The sequence below is a fragment of the Electrona antarctica genome (assembly GCF_951216825.1).
Source record: "Electrona antarctica genome assembly, chromosome: 22".
NCBI lineage: Eukaryota > Metazoa > Chordata > Actinopteri > Myctophiformes > Myctophidae > Electrona > Electrona antarctica.
The window spans coordinates 7,576,687-7,598,021 of record NC_136805.1 but is presented as its reverse complement, the minus strand read 5'-3'; the positions used below and the strand labels follow the sequence as shown (position 1 = coordinate 7,598,021).

The window sequence follows — 21,335 nt, the reverse complement described above, 5'->3', positions numbered from 1 at the left end:
TTCTAGGTATAGTACTTTACTGCCTCGTACAGCCTAATAGACCCTAGTACAGCCTAGCACAGTCTACTAGAGCCAAAAACAGCCTATTAGAGCCCAGCAGAGCCTAGTCCAGCCTAGTGGGAGAATAGACTTGGAGAGAGGGGTATTTTGGTGGTTGTACTAGGCTATACTAGACTGGATCAGGCTGGAATAGGCTAGAATGCGGTGTACTAGGCTGTACTGGACTCTAATAGGCCCTATTAGGCTGTACCAGGCTCTTGTCAGCCATGTAGTTCACGCACTTGAGGTTAACCACTGCGTAAGCAGGCAATAGTTTTTACATGAGTTTGTGTGCACGGACAATAGTTGTACATGGAACATTTCTAGGCTTTTGTAAAGCCAAATATACCCTAGTACAGCCTAGTACAGTTTACTAGAGCCAAAAACAACATTAGAGCCCAGTAGAGTCTAGGACAGCCATGTACACCCACGTCTAGCCTAGTCCAACCTAGTGGGAGAATAGACTAGGATGGGGGGGGGGGGGGGGGGGGGGGGTATTTAGATGGCTGTACTAGGCTGGAACAGGCTGGAATAGGCTAGAATAGGGTGTACTAGGCTGTACTAGACTTTATTAGGCTCCATTAAGCTGTACTAGGCACTTGGGAATAGCCACTGTGTGCACGGCCAATAGTTTTACATGAACATTTCTAGACTTTAATGGCTGTAATAGACTTGTCCGTGATAAGAGCTTCTCTTCACACGGGTGGGATTGTTTTCTATTAGCCTGCCGTGTACACCATTCTTTTTCTGTGTGACTGCCATGCAGGCAAACACGTGTGGCTCAGCCAGGAATGGTATGCTTATCAAAATATTTCCATTATGCGTTACCATGGCGAGGTATTTCGCAATAAGCGATGTCCAAAACCCATTAAGGACCCCAGGGGGTCCCCAAACCACACTTTGATAACCATTGAAGGACCCCATCGAGACCCATCAAGGACCCCATGGGGTCCCCGAACCACACTTTGATAACCAGTGTTGGACCTCATCGAAACCTATCAAGGACCCCAAGGGGTCCCCGAACCACACTTTGATAACCAGTGTTGGACCTCATCGAAACCTATCAAGGACCCCAAGGGGTCCCCGAACCACACTTTGATAACCAGTGAAGGACCCCATCGAGACCCATCAAGGACCCCAGGGGGTCCCCGGACCACACTTTGATAACCAGTGTTGGACCTCATCGAAACCTATCAAGGACCCCAAGGGGTCCCCGAACCACACTTTGATAACCAGTGAAGGACCCCATCGAGACCCATCAAGGACCCCATGGGGTCCCCGAACCACACTTTGATAACCAGTGTTGGACCTCATCGAGACCTATCAAGGACCCATGGGGTCCCCGAACCACACTTTGATAACCAGTGTTGGACCTCATCGAAACCTATCAAGGACCCCAAGGGGTCCCCGAACCACACTTTGATAACCAGTGTTGGACCTCATCGAAACCTATCAAGGACCCCAAGGGGTCCCCGAACCACACTTTGATAACCAGTGAAGGACCCCATCGAGACCCATCAAGGACCCCATGGGGTCCCCGAACCACACTTTGATAACCAGTGTTGGACCTCATCGAGACCTATCAAGGACCCCATGGTGTCCCCGAACCACACTTTGATAACCAGTGTTGGACCCCATCGAGACCCATCAAGGACCCCATGGGGTCCCCGAACCACACTTTGATAACCAGTGTTGGACCTCATCGAGACCCATCAAGGACCCCATGGGGTCCCCGAACCACACTTTGCTAACCAGTGTTGGACCCCATCGAGACCCATCAAGGACCCCATGGGGTCCCCGAACCACACTTTGCTAACCAGTGTTGGACCCCATCGAGACCCATCAAGGACCCCATGGGGTCCCCGAACCACACTTTGATAACCAGCGTTGGACCCCATCGAGACCCATCAAGGACCCCATGGGGTCCCCGAACCACACTTTGATAACCAGCGTTGGACCCCATCGAGACCCATCAAGGACCCCAGGGGGTCCCCGAACCACACTTTGATAACCAGTGAAGGACCCCATCGAGACCCATCAAGGACCCCAGGGGGTCCCCGAATCACACTTTGATAACCAGCGTTGGACCCCATCGAGACCCATCAAGGACCCCATGGGGTCCCCGAACCACACTTTGATAACCAGCGTTGGACCCCATCGAGACCCATCAAGGACCCCAGGGGGTCCCCGTACCACACTTTGATAACCAGCGTTGCACCCCATCGAGACCCATCAAGGACCCCATGGGGTCCCCGAACCACACTTTGATAACCAGTGTTGGACCTCATCGAGACCCATCAAGGACCCCATGGGGTCCCCGAACCACACTTTGATAACCAGTGTTGGACCTCATCGAGACCCATCAAGGACCCCATGTGGTCCCCGAACCACACTTTGATAACCAGTGTTGGACCCCATCGAGACCCATCAAGGACCCCATGGGGTCCCCAAACCACACTTTGATAACCAGTGAAGGACCCCATCGAGACCCATCAAGGACCCCAGGGGGTCCCCGAACCACACTTTGATAACCAGCGTTGGACCCCATCGAGACCCATCAAGGACCCCATGGGGTCCCCGAACCACACTTTGATAACCAGCGTTGGACCCCATCGAGACCCATCAAGGACCCCAGGGGGTCCCCGTACCACACTTTGATAACCAGCGTTGGACCCCATCGAGACCCATCAAGGACCCCATGGGGTCCCCGAACCACACTTTGATAACCAGCGTTGGACCCCACCGAGACCCATCAAGGACCCCATGGGGTCCCCGAACCACACTTTGATAACCAGCGTTGGACCCCATCGAGACCCATCAAGGACCCCATGGGGTAACCGAACCACACTTTGATAACCAGTGTTGGACCCCATCGAGACCCATCAAGGACCCCTGGGGGTCCCCGAACCACACTTTGATAACCAGCGTTGGACCCCATCGAGACCCATCAAGGACCCCATGGGGGTCCCCGAACCACACTTTGATAACCAGCGTTGGACCCCATCGAGACCCATCAAGGACCCCATGGGGGTCCCCGAACCACACTTTGATAACCAGCGTTGGACCCCATCGAGACCCATCAAGGACCCCATGGGGGTCCCCGAACCACACTTTGATAACCAGTGTTGGACCACATCGAAACCTATCAAGGATCCCAGGGGGTCCCCGAACCACACTTAAGTGTTGGACCCCATAGAAAGTCCTTTCTAGGCTGGAGTAGGCTAGACTATGGCTCTCTGCTGCCCCCCGTTGACAAAATGTTGTAAACACAGACAGGTTCACGAAAAGCAGTGGCGCGTGTTCACGCTCCGGATGAACTATGGGAAGTGTTCCCTGCCGGGTGCACCGGCACTAGTTTGTATACGGGCCATAGTTTCTTACCATTGAAACAACCTGCTGTGAACACCACTTTAATTGTTATTATTATTATTATTATTATTATTATTATTATTATTATTTAGTTTTTCACTGGACCATTAACATGTGATGTCCCAGGAATGGGTGGGCCAAAGGAGAAGTGCATGCCCAGCTCCATTTCTTTAAGGAATATTTAAAAAATAATACCCTGCCCGTTTTTCACAGATTTTTTCCCCCCTATGATGGAATATGAATAGGCCTTAACATATGAATGCATTATTGCAGGGGTGTCCAAACTGTTTTCAAAGGGGGCCATATTAGAAAATATTAAAACACGCAAGGGCCAACTACATAATTTAGCTTCGGATTTAACCCATTTTGACCTGAGATCAGAGACAGTTTTCTGAAAAAGCTATGTTTCTATGTCAGTCGTAGCTTGTAGATCTGCTATTTTTCAATAGCTAAAGCAGGCCTGTCGAACTCAACTTGGGGTGAGGGCCACATTGGTCAAAAGGTCACTTGATGTGGGCACAACGCGTGCTCATGCTGCCTCAGTCACTGCTATAACCACATATATGTGTGTGTTTGTGTGTGTGATATATTGATATATATAGCCAGGTAGAACCCACTTAAAACCCACATGGGCAAGCCCAGGTCCCACATAAAAACGCCCACTTGGGGCCCACCTAGGGCCCAGGTAGAACCCACTTAAAACCCACATGGGCAAGCCCAGGTCCCACATAAAAACGCCCAGTTCCATATGGGTTGCATATAGTTAGCCCACCTGGCACCCATATAGGTAGCCCACCTCTGAACCATATGGGACCCACATAGGCGTGCTGGCTGGGATCGGTCTCAAACGGTTATCTGAATAGAGAATTCTGCCAGCTGTGAGAGTTTGTCCATGTACCTGTGTGTTTAGCTCCATTAGCTCCTTTTTTGTGCATTTACAGACATCAACATGGGGAAATTAATCGGGACGTTTTGTGACAGTTGCTTCTGCCACTTAATTTCATTTGAAAGGCAGCAATGCTGCGTTTGCATGTTGTCTGTTATATCCACCAAAAATGCCAGAAGCATAACATAATGCTAACACCAAAAGGGGTTCCCGCCCAGAATGGGTTTTAAACGATTCTATTTAACACCTATTTAATCCATTCATGAAATGTGCCCATAGCGCCCGGACCACTTTTACCGACGGACCGGATGTTGTTGTGAATGTGTGTGTAGCAGCTAACATTAGCCACGCCACTATAGAGTCGATCGACAACAACGGGACTAGGTATATAAGAATAAATCTATCGCGACTAGCGACTGGACCGCGGAGGGCCGTCTAACACAGGATATTTTTTTATAATTAGGCGGGATTATTTAGATCGCGAGTTATTAACGTTTTAAGATTTTCGTTGTCGTCGGCTAAACAGGCAGGGAGCATTTTCAATGACGTGTCACTGTTGTGCAACACCGAGGATTGCATAACAAGCGCATCTAGGCTGTGGAGCGATGCGATCACTAATTTGACGGAGATTAATCAATCTGATTTACGTCATGGGCCTTTAAACTGTTAACTATTATCAGCAATATTTAATATCAATGGTCTTCTGTCAGGTGTGTGCTGTGAACAAAAGTGTATCTCAGCCTTTTTTCAGCCTTATGTCACATTACCAAATGTAACCAAGCTAGGAAGATAAAAAAACGAAATACAAGGAACAAGGAACATTTACAAATTATACTCTGCGAAATGCCCAGGTTAAAAAACGTTAATGTAAAAATGTCCCATACTGTTGGGCGGGCCCGTTCACAATGCAATTCAGGTATGAAGTTGCGGACGATATAAAATTAACCCCAGGGCTGCATTTGGCCCGCGGGCCGCACTTTGGACACAGCTGCATATAGCCTGCATTATTGTGTTCATCACCATATGTTAGGTAAAGGTGGGGCTGCTGATTTGAATTGTTTCTTGTTTCTTGTTTATTTGGATCCCCATTAGCTACTACCTTATAGTAGCACTTACTCTTCCTGCTTTATGTTCTGCTTTAACCTATGTTATGTTAATGTATGTTTAGCATAAAAAATATAAAACTGCCTATATAACTAACTATAAGTAACTGCAGTTACTGCCAACTAACTGCAGTTACTGCCAACTAACTGCAGTTACTGCCAACTAACTGCATATACATCTGGAAATGTTCTGTGCCGCCATGCAGGGACCCTCCAGAAGAGAAGGAAAATGTGTCATTTTTTGCGATGCAAAAGAAAATAGATATATAGATTAAGCTTGCAGCATGGCACAAAGTGACTTGCTGTGAGCTTGTATATCTGAACATAGATATATAGATTAAGCTTGCAGCATGGCACAAAGAGACTTGCTGTGAGCTTGTATATCTGAACATAGATATATAGATTAAGCTTGCAGCATGGCACAAAGAGACTTGCTGTGAGCTTGTATATCTGAACATAGATATATAGATTAAGCTTGCAGCATGGCACAAAGTGACTTGCTGTGAGCTTGTATATCTGAAAATAGATATATAGATTAAGCTTGCAGCATGGCACAAAGTGACTTGCTGTGAGCTTGTATATCTGAAAATAGATATATAGATTAAGCTTGCAGCATGGCACAAAGTGACTTGCTGTGAGCTTGTATATCTGAAAATAGATATATAGATTAAGCTTGCAGCATGGCACAACGTGACTTGCTGTGAGCTTGTATATCTGAAAATAGATATATAGATTAAGCTTGCAGCATGGCACAAAGTGACTTGCTGTGAGCTTGTATATCTGAAAATAGATATATAGATTAAGCTTGCAGCATGGCACAAAGTGACTTGCTGTGAGCTTGTATATCTGAAAATAGATATAGATTATGCTTGCAGCATGGCACAAAGTGACTTGCTGTGAGCTTGTATATCTGAAAATAGATATAGATTATGCTTGCAGCATGGCACAAAGTGACTTGCTGTGAGCTTGTATATCTGAAAATAGATATATAGATTAAGCTTGCAGCATGGCACAAAGTGACTTGCTGTGAGCTTGTATATCTGAAAATAGATATAGACTAGAAAAAGTGCCCTTCTGGGCACAGGTCTCCACCAGGAGGATAGGAGAGTGTGTGATGTTTGGTAAAATGTTTAGGAGTAATATAAACATGTTTGTTTGGGGGCTTTGTGTATGTGCACGTGTGCGTGTGTGTGTGTGTGTGTGTGTGTGTGTGTGTGTGTGTGTGTGTGTGTGTGTGTGTGTGTGTGTGACGCAACTTGGCCTGTTGTAGCGCCACCATGAGGCTGATTTGAAAACTGTCAAGTGGCATTTCTTCCTTAGCCTAGTGGGAATTAGCATCACCGCAAATGGACGCTGCGTTGAGGAGTTGTGGCGATTTGTACAAAACGGGCTATGAGAAATCAATCACATGATCACATGACTATGGAGAGCATGTGTACCGATTTGCGTGAAATTTGGATAAAATCTGAAGGAGTAATATTAGAAAATGTGTTTTACATATGTCGGCCTCCTGGTGGCGCTATAAAGAGCAGATGTGAAAAATTCCAGGCAAAGGTTTTTCCTTGGCCTCTAGGGAGTGTGCATACAAGGTTTTACACAGATCGGTGCAGTTATAGGTAAAAACACAAATCGGCCAGTTATAGCGCCACCATGAGGCTGAGTTGAAAATATTCAAGTGGCATTACTCCCTCTGCCTAGTGGTATTGTGTGTTGTATTATTTAAAAATATACATTTTCTGGTGTCAATTCATTGATAGGAAAATATTTTAATGACTAACAAATATTTATAATAACCTTTACCTGTACAATCCTTCCCAGTCCCAGACATGTTATCGTTAGCTGGAAAACAAAATATTGCATTACTATACAAAATTATGGTTAATACAGAAATCAGTTAATCCACTGGTTGGTATGGGTGCCTGTTAAGTGGGGTGTGGAATTACTACCTCCTGGTAAATTTAGTTTTTGAGTGGTGTAAACCACTCCTACAACTGGCTTTGTTAGTTTGTCTGTTCGTACCAAAAAATGAGCATGGTTGCTATGGTCACCCAGTTCACACAGGTGTGATTTCATTACGTCAGACATTACGTCAGACCACAGCTGATCAGTCTATATAAGACCTTACACCACTCAGTTCACACGGGTGTGATTTTTTGGAAACGTACCACTTCTCAGTCCTTTCAGTTGGATCGCGCTCTCCGGACAGTTCCATCGTTCCCAAGCGGGAACTCTTCCATGCCGGCCTGCGCGCCCACCTGCACGCTGCTCGTATAAGTCAAATAGGCCTTGGGTCCTGTCATAAGAAAGTTGTTTGCAGCCCTGAAATGGTGAAAAGACACACAACAGGCAATTTAAAATTGAGAGAAACAAATTATAAGGACACATGTATATAGGCCACATAACTGCGAATCCACAGACGAACTATACAATAAATAAATAAAGACTTACCAAGCGTTTGCCAGACAGCCGTTGTGGTGAAAAAGTGCTACGAGCAAAAATATAGAAATAGCCATTTTTGAGTCTGCGTTGTTGGGTGGTTGTATCACAAACCTGCTCCATTATTTGAACGAGGAACCACGCTTTGTTTCCGTGATCCCATAGCTGATTGGGCGATGGATTTAGGAAACGCCTATTGCGCACTTCAAAGGGTGACACGTTTAAAGACAGTTTATTTTATACAAATGAGACAGGGCGAGCTGCTACTATTAAAATATTTATTAAGGTTTGTTTTATCATGCAAAAATACATCCGACACAAAACGTTGCACACAACATCGAACGAGACGACAACAAACAAGTGACACACAATACAAGGGAGGGTCAATCCGTGGGAAATGAATATACAGGTTGTCATGCAGTTTGGAGATATATATATAGTCTATCTCTCCAAGTTATATAAAGTGCATTAAAAGTCTTAATTCATGAAAGGCTGTCAGTTGCTGCGAGTCCAGGATGAGGCAGACTCGTAATGTATTGATTGCAGAGACATTCACATAACAGTCTTTACAGAGCGCGAGCATGCAGTCACTCACTGCTTGTGCTCGGTGCGCGCACGGTGCATCCGTTTGGTTTTATTGTGCGGCCTTCGTCCGCTCGGCTTCATTTTGCGCGCAGCTCCTCTTTCCCGGCGTGCGCAATAATATTTGGCGACAACCTGCGTGCACGTCTCGCACTTGATCGTGCAGCACCAGTGAAATTTACACTTGCAGCTGCTGACCACCTCGACGCGCTTCTCCTCCACCTTGAGGCCGCAGTCGTGGCACAGCCGGCGGCAGCTCTGTCGCTCCCACTGGGAGCCGTTGTTCTTGCCTTCTCCTCCTCCCCCGCGGAGACACTCGCGGCCCTCCGTGCCGTGGTAGCCCAGGCTCTGGTTCATGGCGCAGTAGTCGGGGGAGTCCTCCAGGTAGATGAGCTCCGTCTTGGGGACGCTGCTGAACGCGTTGGCGATGGCGCCGTGGTTGTCGGCGCTGTTCCCGGCCCTCATTCGCCTCTTGTCCATGTCCAGCGTCCTCGCCTGGTCGTACTTCACCTTGAGGAAGTTCCCCACGTCCCTGAAGTCCCCCAGCTGCATCCAGCAGGTCTGGAGGCTGCAGCTCCCGGATACTCCGTGGCACTTGCAGGCTTTCCTCATGGTAGATTTGATGGCCTGTCGGGAGACAAACGGGAGATATGTGTCAGGCAACTTCTACACTCTCTAGTGCACTGTATACATAATAGGCCTACTTGACATAATGAAGTAAACACATGTTTGATTATTCAAAAGATAATGAAGCACCACATACCAATCTGCCAGCTTCGTTGTTGTGCCGGTTGATGGCTGCACGCGAATCATGTCCATTTTCCAGCGCGTCCACAAACTGTTTGGAGATCTTCTCGCCGAACGCAGCATTGTCACTGCATCCGCCCCATATCCACCCTTTGCCACCTGCAGAATCAAAAGGTCTGAGTTATAATATACATAGGCCTGCGTCTCATGTCATGTTAAGATACAGAATTGTCGCCCCCAGACAGTTTTTCTTTCCTTTTGATCTATACGCCAACGTACCATTTTGTCCAATTTTGGAGTCATCGCAGCCACAGTTGTCGAAGTCTCCCATGCTGCAGTTCTTGGTCAGCGTGTACATCACTCCCGCAGCGCTGATAGCGTGGACAAAAGACGTCTCTCTTGTGGCTAAATTGAATTGGAAAGAAAATATGTTATTCATGTGTAATAATATTATTTTGCTATCAAATGTTGTACCATCATTACGCCTTTGTAATAAGTCCAATCTATGTGCGTAACCATGCGTATAGGCGCCGCGTTATACATACAGCATTGGCACAACTAAAAAGTATAGGCTATAATGAATGAAACAAGCGAAATGTGCGTTTCCTCACCACTGCGGAGACCGTTGTGTGTTGATAACTGGAGCGCACTTTCCGGACAGTTCCACCTGTCCCATGCGAACTGATGTTTACACTCCTGCATGCCGTTCTGCGCGCCCACCTGCACACTGCTGGCATACGTGAGGAAGGCCTTGGGTCCGGTCACGAGGAAGTTATATACCGACCTGTAGAAAGGAAGAGACATGGTAAGTAAAGTATAGGCTATAGCTTGTCACCAGGCATCACATTATTTATTTATTTTAAATCACCCAAACGGAATACTTTAAAAGTGAGAACAAGTGTGTCTTACCAAGATGCTGCAACGTGAACTTGACAGAACATGGACATGATCATGATGAAGTGAAGATTTAGTTCCATGGTATAGCTGGCTGTCCTATATAGTCCAAATATCCCCCCAAAAAAGCGATATCTCTTTGTTAATAATATCCAAGGTGTGTGTGTGTGTCTGTGTGTGTGTGTTCCGTGAGATGGAGAGGCTACTGAATGTCTGACTGTGAAGACGGAGGATATTTATACGGTTTTGTTCTCTTTGAGTGACAGGTTGTCTCGTCGCTAACATTTCACTGTGAAAATGCCCCAATGAGGACATTAATGGTCGTCTCCTATTGACGAATAGGAGACGTTGTTGCATAGCTGCACTTCAAAGAGTTGACGCAGACTGTTAAACAGAGCGACTCATTCATTCACCTGCCGTTCCCATGGCCTGCTTATAGACTTTTCCCACGAATTGGGGCATTTCCAAGTTATATGGTTATGTAATAATAATATTGGCTATTATTGTTGTTGTTACAATGATTATTATTATAATTATAACTATTATTATTCCTATTTCCCCCCTTCAGACTAACGGCTGAAACACATGGATAGTCAGTGCACACCCACAGGGCCCACAAAACAATGCAAATAATATATATATGTGTTTTTATTTTCTATATTTTTGTGCCTCTCCTTTACAGAATAAAAAAAAAGACCAAATAAAGCACCAGTAAAAAAATAAAAATCCTAGAGTAACACGTGTCGCAACGCAATACTTTATAAGAGCGTCAGAAAAAGGAAAAAATATATATATATTTGTTTTATGGTAAATAAAAATGTCAGGCATGAATGTTAATGTGAAGCTTTGGGGCTGCATGGAAGTGGTTGGAAATTTGTTCTTACAGCAAATGACATCAGTGTTATGAGACACATTGACGAGATTGGTTTATTAGTTGTATTGGTTATAAACGTGTTTTCACATTTCGTGAAAATGGGCCATTCACGCATTCACGCATTGCTATAGGATCATCAAATCACCCTGTAGCTAATCCACTCAAAATCCCTTAAAACCACTTAGCCTATTGTCACCCGTCAATGAGCCATATGGACCTTATTGCTAATCTATCGTCGAAACTGCCGATTATTATGGATATGATGATGATCATGTGATCGATCGTTGTGATTAATAATGTCACCATCATGATCATGCAAGCTCACCTCGAGACTATAGGGGGGGCGGGGGCGTAGGCTATAACCAATTCTATCTTGTTATCACTGATGGCGTATACAAAGATATAGACGATATTAGGCATATAATTATACAGCACTTTATTATGATTCCTTGGTATATTTTCGTATATTTTCGTATTTTCGTACACACAACCAGTAAAAAAATAAAAATCCTAGAGTAACACGTGTCGCAACGCAATACTTTATAAGAGCGTCAGAAAAAGGGAAAAAATATATATATGTGTTTTATGGTAAATAAAAATGTCAGGCATGAATGTTAATGTGAAGCTTTGGGGCTGCATGGAAGTGGTTGGAAATTTGTTCTTACAGCAAATGACATCAGTGTTATGAGATAAGGAGATAAGCTACGAGGTGACTGCGAAGCCATAAAGTGGAGATAATAGTCATGTAAATACCACCTCACACAGCGGCGACATTGACATGGCCGTGATAATAGGTTAATAGATGTTTCCGAAGGGAACAACTTGGTGCGAAAACTGTCTGGAATTTACAAGAAAATGCAAGAATGCTGCCGAGCAAACACGAAACGCATGTGGTGACGTCGCGGTTCATCTCGGCTATACTGCCTGCTTGAACATCATTCAGTATACATTTGTTTTGTTAATTGTTTAATTGTTAAACGTGCAGGACGCTCCCGCATATACAATCAAATCAAGTTAACCAACAACACCAGGTCCACATTGTGTTATTATTTTATGATAATGTGATTACGATGTTCGACGTCTTGTCACTGTCATAATAATCAACGGCCATTAAACTGCTGGTTTCTATCATTTAATATGTCAATGGATTAAGTGGCTTAAGCCCTCGCCTAATTATTGATTAACACTATGGGATCATCAAATCCCCTGTAATCCACTCAAAATCCTTTAAAACCACTTGTCACCCGTCAATGGGCCATCGGGATGTGGTCCTATATGACAATAGAGGCGACTAATCCCCAATAATTCAACTTGAGGGCTGAAACCCCAAATCTCTTGACATTGGGGGACTTTTGATTGTGGGGGGGGGTTGATTCTATGATATTTCATAACATAGGCCTGGCAATTTATTTCATTTTTTTAATGTTTTGCATTGGTTTAAAACCTCCATGTCCCATTTGGGGTAGATCTGACAGTTAACAAGAACAGTTAGGACTGGAGTGTATAGCCTATACCAGACACATTGACGAGATTGGTTTATTAGTTTTATTGGTTATAAACGTGTTTTCACATTTCGTGATAATGGGCCATTCACGCATTCACACATTGCTATAGGATCATCAAATCACCCTGTAGCTAATCCACTCAAAATCCCTTAAAACCACTTAGCCTATTGTCACCCGTCAATGAGCCATATGGACCTTATTGCTAATCTATCGCCGAAACTGCCGATTATTATGGATATAATGATGATGATGATCATGTGATCGATCGTTGTGATTAATAATGTCACCATCATGATCATGCAAGCTCACCTCGAGACTATAGGGGGGGCGGGGGCGTAGGCTATAAACAATTCTATCTTGTTATCACTGATGGCGTATACAAAGATATAGACGATATTAGGCATATAATTATACAGCACTTTATTATGATTCCTTGGTATATTTTCGTATGTTATTAGGCATACCATACGAGTAGGCCTATAGCCTATAGTACACACGATGACCGATGTGTATTCGGTTCAAATATTCGTCTATTTCCGAGGTCAGTAGTATTGGTCAAGAGACATTCAGAGCAACAATAGCCTATAGCTTAAAAAACAACACCAAGTCAATTCCGTTATAATTAAAATGTCCTAACGGGCATTTCAGCCACATTAAAGCGCTACACGGTGTATTGATGGGTGATTTACAGCAGTGTAGGGTGAGACAAATCCAAAAGTCTGTGGAGGTGACGAGGTTGACAGGTCCGAGCCCGGGTGGCAGGATCAGCGTCGCCAGGAAGGGTGGGAGGGAGGGAGGGACGTATAGAACTGTCAGGCTGGCTGGGCCACAGAAAGTATTAGTAGGCCTAGCCTATTAGCAAGTGTCGAAGTTGGCTATAATCAAAAAGTGTATATTATTATTATTATTATTATTATTATTATTATTATTATTATTATTATTATTATTATTATTATTATTATTATTATTATTATTATTTAGTTTTTCACTGGACCATTAACATGTGATGTCCCAGGAATGGGTGGGCCAAAGGAGAAGTGCATGCCCAGCTCCATTTCTTTAAGGAATATTTAAAAAATAATACCCTGCCCGTTTTTCACAGATTTTTCCCCCCCTATGATGGAATATGAATAGGCCTTAACATATGAATGCATTATTGCAGGGGTGTCCAAACTGTTTTCAAAGGGGGCCATATTAGAAAATATTAAAACACGCAAGGGCCAACTACATAATTTAGCTTCGGATTTAACCCATTTTGACCTGAGATCAGATTCTAAAAATGTCTTCTACATCCTGACAGTTTTCTGAAAAAGCTATGTTTCTATGTCAGTCGTAGCTTGTAGATCTGCTATTTTTCAATAGCTAAAGCAGGCCTGTCGAACTCAACTTGGGGTGAGGGCCACATTGGTCAAAAGGTCACTTGATGTGGGCACAACGCCTGCTCATGCTGCCTCAGTCACTGCTATAACCACATATATGTGTGTGTTTGTGTGTGTGATATATTGATATATATAGCCAGGTAGAACCCACTTAAAACCCACATGGGCAAGCCCAGGTCCCACATAAAAACGCCCACTTGGGGCCCACCTAGGGCCCAGGTAGAACCCACTTAAAACCCACATGGGCAAGCCCAGGTCCCACATAAAAACGCCCAGTTCCATATGGGTTGCATATAGTTAGCCCACCTGGCACCCATATAGGTAGCCCACCTCTGAACCATATGGGACCCACATAGGCGTGCTGGCTGGGATCGGTCTCAAACGGTTATCTGAATAGAGAATTCTGCCAGCTGTGAGAGTTTGTCCATGTACCTGTGAGTTTAGCTCCATTAGCTCCTTTTTTGTGCAGTTACAGACATCAACATGGGGAAATTAATCGGGACGTTTTGTGACAGTTGCTTCTGCCACTTAATTTCATTTGAAAGGCAGCAATGCTGCGTTTGCATGTTGTCTGTTATATCCACCAAAAATGCCAGAAGCATAACATAATGCTAACACCAAAAGGGGTTCCCGCCCAGAATGGGTTTTAAACGATTCTATTTAACACCTATTTAATCCATTCATGAAATGTGCCCATAGCGCCCGGACCACTTTTACCGACGGACCGGATGTTGTTGTGAATGTGTGTGTAGCAGCTAACATTAGCCACGCCACTATAGAGTCGATCGACAACAACGGGACTAGGTATATAAGAATAAATCTATCGCGACTAGCGACTGGACCGCGGAGGGCCGTCTAACACAGGATATTTTTTTATAATTAGGCGGGATTATTTAGATCGCGAGTTATTAACGTTTTAAGATTTTCGTTGTCGTCGGCTAAACAGGCAGGGAGCATTTTCAATGACGTGTCACTGTTGTGCAACACCGAGGATTGCATAACAAGCGCATCTAGGCTGTGGAGCGATGCGATCACTAATTTGACGGAGATTAATCAATCTGATTTACGTCATGGGCCTTTAAACTGTTAACTATTATCAGCAATATTTAATATCAATGGTCTTCTGTCAGGTGTGTGCTGTGAACAAAAGTGTATCTCAGCCTTTTTTCAGCCTTATGTCACATTACCAAATGTAACCAAGCTAGGAAGATAAAAAAACGAAATACAAGGAACAAGGAACATTTACAAATTATACTCTGCGAAATGCCCAGGTTAAAAAACGTTAATGTAAAAATGTCCCATACTGTTGGGCGGGCCCGTTCACAATGCAATTCAGGTATGAAGTTGCGGACGATATAAAATTAGGGCTGCATTTGGCCCGCGGGCCGCACTTTGGACACAGCTGCATATAGCCTGCATTATTGTGTTCATCACCATATGTTAGGTAAAGGTGGGGCTGCTGATTTGAATTGTTTCTTGTTTCTTGTTTATTTGGATCCCCATTAGCTACTACCTTATAGTAGCACTTACTCTTCCTGCTTTATGTTCTGCTTTAACCTATGTTATGTTAATGTATGTTTAGCATAAAAAATATAAAACTGCCTATATAACTAACTATAAGTAACTGCAGTTACTGCCAACTAACTGCAGTTACTGCCAACTAACTGCATATACATCTGGAAATGTTCTGTGCCGCCATGCAGGGACCCTCCAGAAGAGAAGGAAAATGTGTCATTTTTTGCGATGCAAAAGAAAATAGATATATAGATTAAGCTTGCAGCATGGCACAAAGTGACTTGCTGTGAGCTTGTATATCTGAACATAGATATATAGATTAAGCTTGCAGCATGGCACAAAGAGACTTGCTGTGAGCTTGTATATCTGAACATAGATATATAGATTAAGCTTGCAGCATGGCACAAAGAGACTTGCTGTGAGCTTGTATATCTGAACATAGATATATAGATTAAGCTTGCAGCATGGCACAAAGTGACTTGCTGTGAGCTTGTATATCTGAAAATAGATATATAGATTAAGCTTGCAGCATGGCACAAAGTGACTTGCTGTGAGTTTGTATATCTGAAAATAGATATATAGATTAAGCTTGCAGCATGGCACAAAGTGACTTGCTGTGAGCTTGTATATCTGAAAATAGATATATAGATTAAGCTTGCAGCATGGCACAAAGAGACTTGCTGTGAGCTTGTATATCTGAAAATAGATATATAGATTAAGCTTGCAGCATGGCACAAAGTGACTTGCTGTGAGCTTGTATATCTGAAAATAGATATATAGATTAAGCTTGCAGCATGGCACAAAGTGACTTGCTGTGAGCTTGTATATCTGAAAATAGATATAGATTATGCTTGCAGCATGGCACAAAGTGACTTGCTGTGAGTTTGTATATCTGAAAATAGATATATAGATTAAGCTTGCAGCATGGCACAAAGTGACTTGCTGTGAGCTTGTATATCTGAAAATAGATATATAGATTAAGCTTGCAGCATGGCACAACGTGACTTGCTGTGAGCTTGTATATCTGAAAATAGATATATAGATTAAGCTTGCAGCATGGCACAAAGTGACTTGCTGTGAGCTTGTATATCTGAAAATAGATTTATAGATTAAGCTTGCAGCATGGCACAAAGTGACTTGCTGTGAGCTTGTATATCTGAAAATAGATATAGATTATGCTTGCAGCATGGCACAAAGTGACTTGCTGTGAGCTTGTATATCTGAAAATAGATATAGATTATGCTTGCAGCATGGCACAAAGTGACTTGCTGTGAGCTTGTATATCTGAAAATAGATATATAGATTAAGCTTGCAGCATGGCACAAAGTGACTTGCTGTGAGTTTGTATATCTGAAAATAGATATATAGATTAAGCTTGCAGCATGGCACAAAGTGACTTGCTGTGAGCTTGTATATCTGAAAATAGATATATAGATTAAGCTTGCAGCATGGCACAACGTGACTTGCTGTGAGCTTGTATATCTGAAAATAGATATATAGATTAAGCTTGCAGCATGGCACAAAGTGACTTGCTGTGAGCTTGTATATCTGAAAATAGATATATAGATTAAGCTTGCAGCATGGCACAAAGTGACTTGCTGTGAGCTTGTATATCTGAAAATAGATATAGATTATGCTTGCAGCATGGCACAAAGTGACTTGCTGTGAGCTTGTATATCTGAAAATAGATATAGATTATGCTTGCAGCATGGCACAAAGTGACTTGCTGTGAGCTTGTATATCTGAAAATAGATATATAGATTAAGCTTGCAGCATGGCACAAAGTGACTTGCTGTGAGCTTGTATATCTGAAAATAGATATAGACTAGAAAAAGTGCCCTTCTGGGCACAGGTCTCCACCAGGAGGATAGGAGAGTGTGTGATGTTTGGTAAAATGTTTAGGAGTAATATAAACATGTTTGTTTGGGGGCTTTGTGTATGTGCGCGTGTGCGTGTGCGTGTGTGTGTGTGTGTGTGTGACGCAACTTGGCCTGTTGTAGCGCCACCATGAGGCTGATTTGAAAACTGTCAAGTGGCATTTCTTCCTTAGCCTAGTGGGAATTAGCATCACCGCAAATGGACGCTGCGTTGAGGAGTTGTGGCGATTTGTACAAAACGGGCTATGAGAAATCAATCACATGATCACATGACTATGGAGAGCATGTGTACCGATTTGCGTGAAATTTGGATAAAATCTGAAGGAGTAATATTAGAAAATGTGTTTTACATATGTCGGCCTCCTGGTGGCGCTATAAAGAGCAGATGTGAAAAATTCCAGGCAAAGGTTTTTCCTTGGCCTCTAGGGAGTGTGCATACAAGGTTTTACACAGATCGGTGCAGTTATAGGTAAAAACACAAATCGGCCAGTTATAGCGCCACCATGAGGCTGAGTTGAAAATATTCAAGTGGCATTACTCCCTCTGCCTAGTGGTATTGTGTGTTGTATTATTTAAAAATATACATTTTCTGGTGTCAATTCATTGATAGAAAAATATTTTAATGACTAACAAATATTTATAATAACCTTTACCTGTACAATCCTTCCCAGTCCCAGACATGTTATCGTTAGCTGGAAAACAAAATATTGCATTACTATACAAAATTATGGTTAATACAGAAATCAGCTAATCCACAGGTTGGTATGGGTGCCTGTTAAGTGGGGTGTGGAATTACTACCTCTGTTATGTGTTATGCCCTCCTGGTAAATTTAGTTTTTGAGTGGTGTAAACCACTCCTACAACTGGCTTTGTTAGTTTGTCTGTTCGTACCAAAAAATGAGCATGGTTGCTATGGTCACCCAGTTCACACGGGTGTGATTTCATTACGTCAGACATTACGTCAGACCACAGCTGATCAGTCTATATAAGACCTTACACCACTCAGTTCACACGGGTGTGATTTTTTGGAAACGTACCACTTCTCAGTCCTTTCAGTTGGATCGCGCTCTCCGGACAGTTCCATCGTTCCCAAGCGGGAACTCTTCCATGCCGGCCTGCGCGCCCACCTGCACGCTGCTCGTATAAGTCAAATAGGCCTTGGGTCCTGTCATAAGAAAGTTGTTTGCAGCCCTGAAATGGTGAAAAGACACACAACAGGAAATTTAAAATTGAGAGAAACAAATTATAAGGACACATGTATATAGGCCACATAACTGCGAATCCACAGACGAACTATACAATAAATAAATAAAGACTTACCAAGCGTTTGCCAGACAGCCGTTGTGGTGAAAAAGTGCTACGAGCAAAAATATAGAAATAGCCATTTTTGAGTCTGCGTTGTTGGCCGCACAGAGGAGCTCTGGTTTATGGTATAGGCCTATGTGGTGTGGTGTGGTTGTATCACAAACCTGCTCCATTATTTGAACGAGGAACCACGCTTTGTTTCCGTGATCCCATAGCTGATTGGGCGATGGATTTAGGAAACGCCTATTGCGCACTTTAAAGGGTGACACGTTTAAAGACAGTTTATTTTATACAAATGAGACAGGGCGAGCTGCTACTATTAAAATATTTATTAAGGTTTGTTTTATCATGCAAAAATACATCCGACACAAAACGTTGCACACAACATCGAACGAGACGACAACAAACAAGTGACACACAATACAAGGGAGGGTCAATCCGTGGGAAATGAATATACAGGTTGTCATGCAGTTTGGAGATATATATATATAGTCTATCTCTCCAAGTTATATAAAGTGCATTAAAAGTCTTAATTCATGAAAGGCTGTCAGTTGCTGCGAGTCCAGGATGAGGCAGACTCGTAATGTATTGATTGCGGAGACATTCACATAACAGTCTTTACAGAGCGCGAGCATGCAGTCACTCACTGCTTGCGCTCGGTGCGCGCACGGTGCCTCCGTTTGGTTTTATTGTGCGGCCTTCGTCCGCTCGGCTTCATTTTGCGCGCAGCTCCTCTTTCCCGGCGCGCGCAATAATATTTGGCGACAACCTGCGTGCACGTCTCGCACTTGATCGTGCAGCACCAGTGAAATTTACACTTGCAGCTGCTGACCACCTCGACGCGCTTCTCCTCCACCTTGAGGCCGCAGTCGTGGCACAGCCGGCGGCAGCTCTGTCGCTCCCACTGGGAGCCGTTGTTCTTGCCTCCTCCTCCTCCCCCGCGGAGACACTCGCGGCCCTCCGTGCCGTGGTAGCCCAGGCTCTGGTTCATGGCGCAGTAGTCGGGGGAGTCCTCCAGGTAGATGAGCTCCGTCTTGGGGACGCTGCTGAACGCGTTGGCGATGGCGCCGTGGTTGTCGGCGCTGTTCCCGGCCCTCATTCGCCTCTTGTCCATGTCCAGCGTCCTCGCCTGGTCGTACTTCACCTTGAGGAAGTTCCCCACGTCCCTGAAGTCCCCCAGCTGCATCCAGCAGGTCTGGAGGCTGCAGCTCCCGGATACTCCGTGGCACTTGCAGGCTTTCCTCATGGTAGATTTGATGGCCTGTCGGGAGACAAACGGGAGATATGTGTCAGGCAACTTCTACACTCTCTAGTGCACTGTATACATAATAGGTCTACTTGACATAATGAAGTAAACACATGTTTGATTATTCAAAAGATAATGAAGCACCACATACCAATCTGCCAGCTTCGTTGTTGTGCCGGTTGATGGCTGCACGCGAATCATGTCCATTTTCCAGCGCGTCCACAAACTGTTTGGAGATCTTCTCGCCGAACGCAGCATTGTCACTGCATCCGCCCCATATCCACCCTTTGCCACCTGCAGAATCAAAAGGTCTGAGTTATAATATACATAGGCCTGCGTCTCATGTCATGTTAAGATACAGAATTGTCGCCACCCCAGACAGTTTTTCTTTCCTTTTGATCTATACGCCAACGTACCATTTTGTCCAATTTTGGAGTCATCGCAGCCACAGTTGTCGAAGTCTCCCATGCTGCAGTTCTTGGTCAGCGTGTACATCACTCCCGCAGCGCTGATAGCGTGGACAAAAGACGTCTCTCTTGTGGCTAAATTGAATTGGAAAGAAAATATGTTATTCATGTGTAATAATATTATTTTGCTATCAAATGTTGTACCATCATTACGCCTTTGTAATAAGTCCAATCTATGTGCGTAACCATGCGTAATTGCATATAGGCGCCGCGTTATACATACAGCATTGGCACAACTAAAAAGTATAGGCTATAATGAATGAAACAAGCGAAATGTGCGTTTCCTCACCACTGCGGAGACCGTTGTGTGTTGATAACTGGAGCGCACTTTCCGGACAGTTCCACCTGTCCCATGCGAACTGATGTTTACACTCCTGCATGCCGTTCTGTGCGCCCACCTGCACACTGCTGGCATACGTTAGGAAGGCCTTGGGTCCGGTCACGAGGAAGTTATTTACCGACCTGTAGAAAGGAAGAGACATGGTAAGTAAAGTATAGGCTATAGCTTGTCACCAGGCATCACATTATTTATTTATTTTAAATCACGCAAACGGAATACTTTAAAAGTGAGAACAAGTGTGTCTTACCAAGATGCTGCAACGTGAACTTGACAGAACATGGACATGATCATGATGAAGTGAAGATTTAGTTCCATGGTATAGCTGGCTGTCCTATATAGTCCAAATATCCCCCCAAAAAAGCGATATCTCTTTGTTAATAATATCCAAGGTGTGTGTGTGTGTGTGTCTGTGTGTGTGTGTTCCGTGAGATGGAGAGGCTACTGAATGTCTGACTGTGAAGACGGAGGATATTTATATGGTTTTGTTCTCTTTGAGTGACAGGTTGTCTCGTCGCTAACATTTCACTGTGAAAATGCCCCAATGAGGACATTAATGGTCGTCTCCTATTGACGAATAGGAGACGTTGTTGCATAGCTGCACTTCAAAGAGTTGACGCAGACTGTTAAACAGAGCGACTCATTCATTCACCTGCCGTTCCCATGGCCTGCTTATAGACTTTTCCCACGAATTGGGGCATTTCCAAGTTATATGGTTATGTAATAATAATATTGGCTATTATTGTTGTTGTTACAATGATTATTATTATAATT

The 21,335-nt window shown here is 44.0% G+C and overlaps 3 protein-coding genes across 3 annotated transcripts in view; all 3 read right to left on the bottom strand.

Annotated features, from left to right (window-relative positions):
* LOC306914826 (protein Wnt-8a-like) overlaps positions 1–7,225 on the bottom strand; it is a gene marked incomplete at both ends in the record, with an annotated part of 28,994 nt that extends 21,769 nt beyond the window's left edge. The window contains one exon of the mRNA XM_079492025.1: positions 7,198–7,225. Within this exon, the coding sequence (XP_079348151.1) occupies positions 7,198–7,225 (28 nt within the window). The remainder of the gene's footprint in view (positions 1–7,197) is intronic.
* Positions 7,226–7,577: 352 nt separating this feature from the next.
* On the bottom strand, positions 7,578–9,966 carry LOC306914825 (protein Wnt-8a-like; the record flags this gene model as incomplete). The annotated part of the gene is made up of 5 exons (XM_079492024.1): positions 7,578–7,716; positions 8,429–9,042; positions 9,179–9,321; positions 9,442–9,567; positions 9,774–9,966. The coding sequence occupies 5 exons, from the start codon at positions 9,964–9,966 to the stop codon at positions 7,578–7,580; spliced, it is 1,215 nt and encodes a 404-aa protein (XP_079348150.1).
* Positions 9,967–18,258: 8,292 nt separating this feature from the next.
* LOC306914823 (protein Wnt-8a-like) lies at positions 18,259–21,262 on the bottom strand (the record flags this gene model as incomplete). The annotated part of the gene is made up of 6 exons (XM_079492022.1): positions 18,259–18,397; positions 19,159–19,772; positions 19,909–20,051; positions 20,174–20,299; positions 20,514–20,729; positions 21,214–21,262. 6 exons carry the CDS (start codon positions 21,260–21,262, stop codon positions 18,259–18,261), a joined length of 1,287 nt encoding a protein of 428 aa, XP_079348148.1.
* Positions 21,263–21,335: the final 73 nt, after the last annotated feature.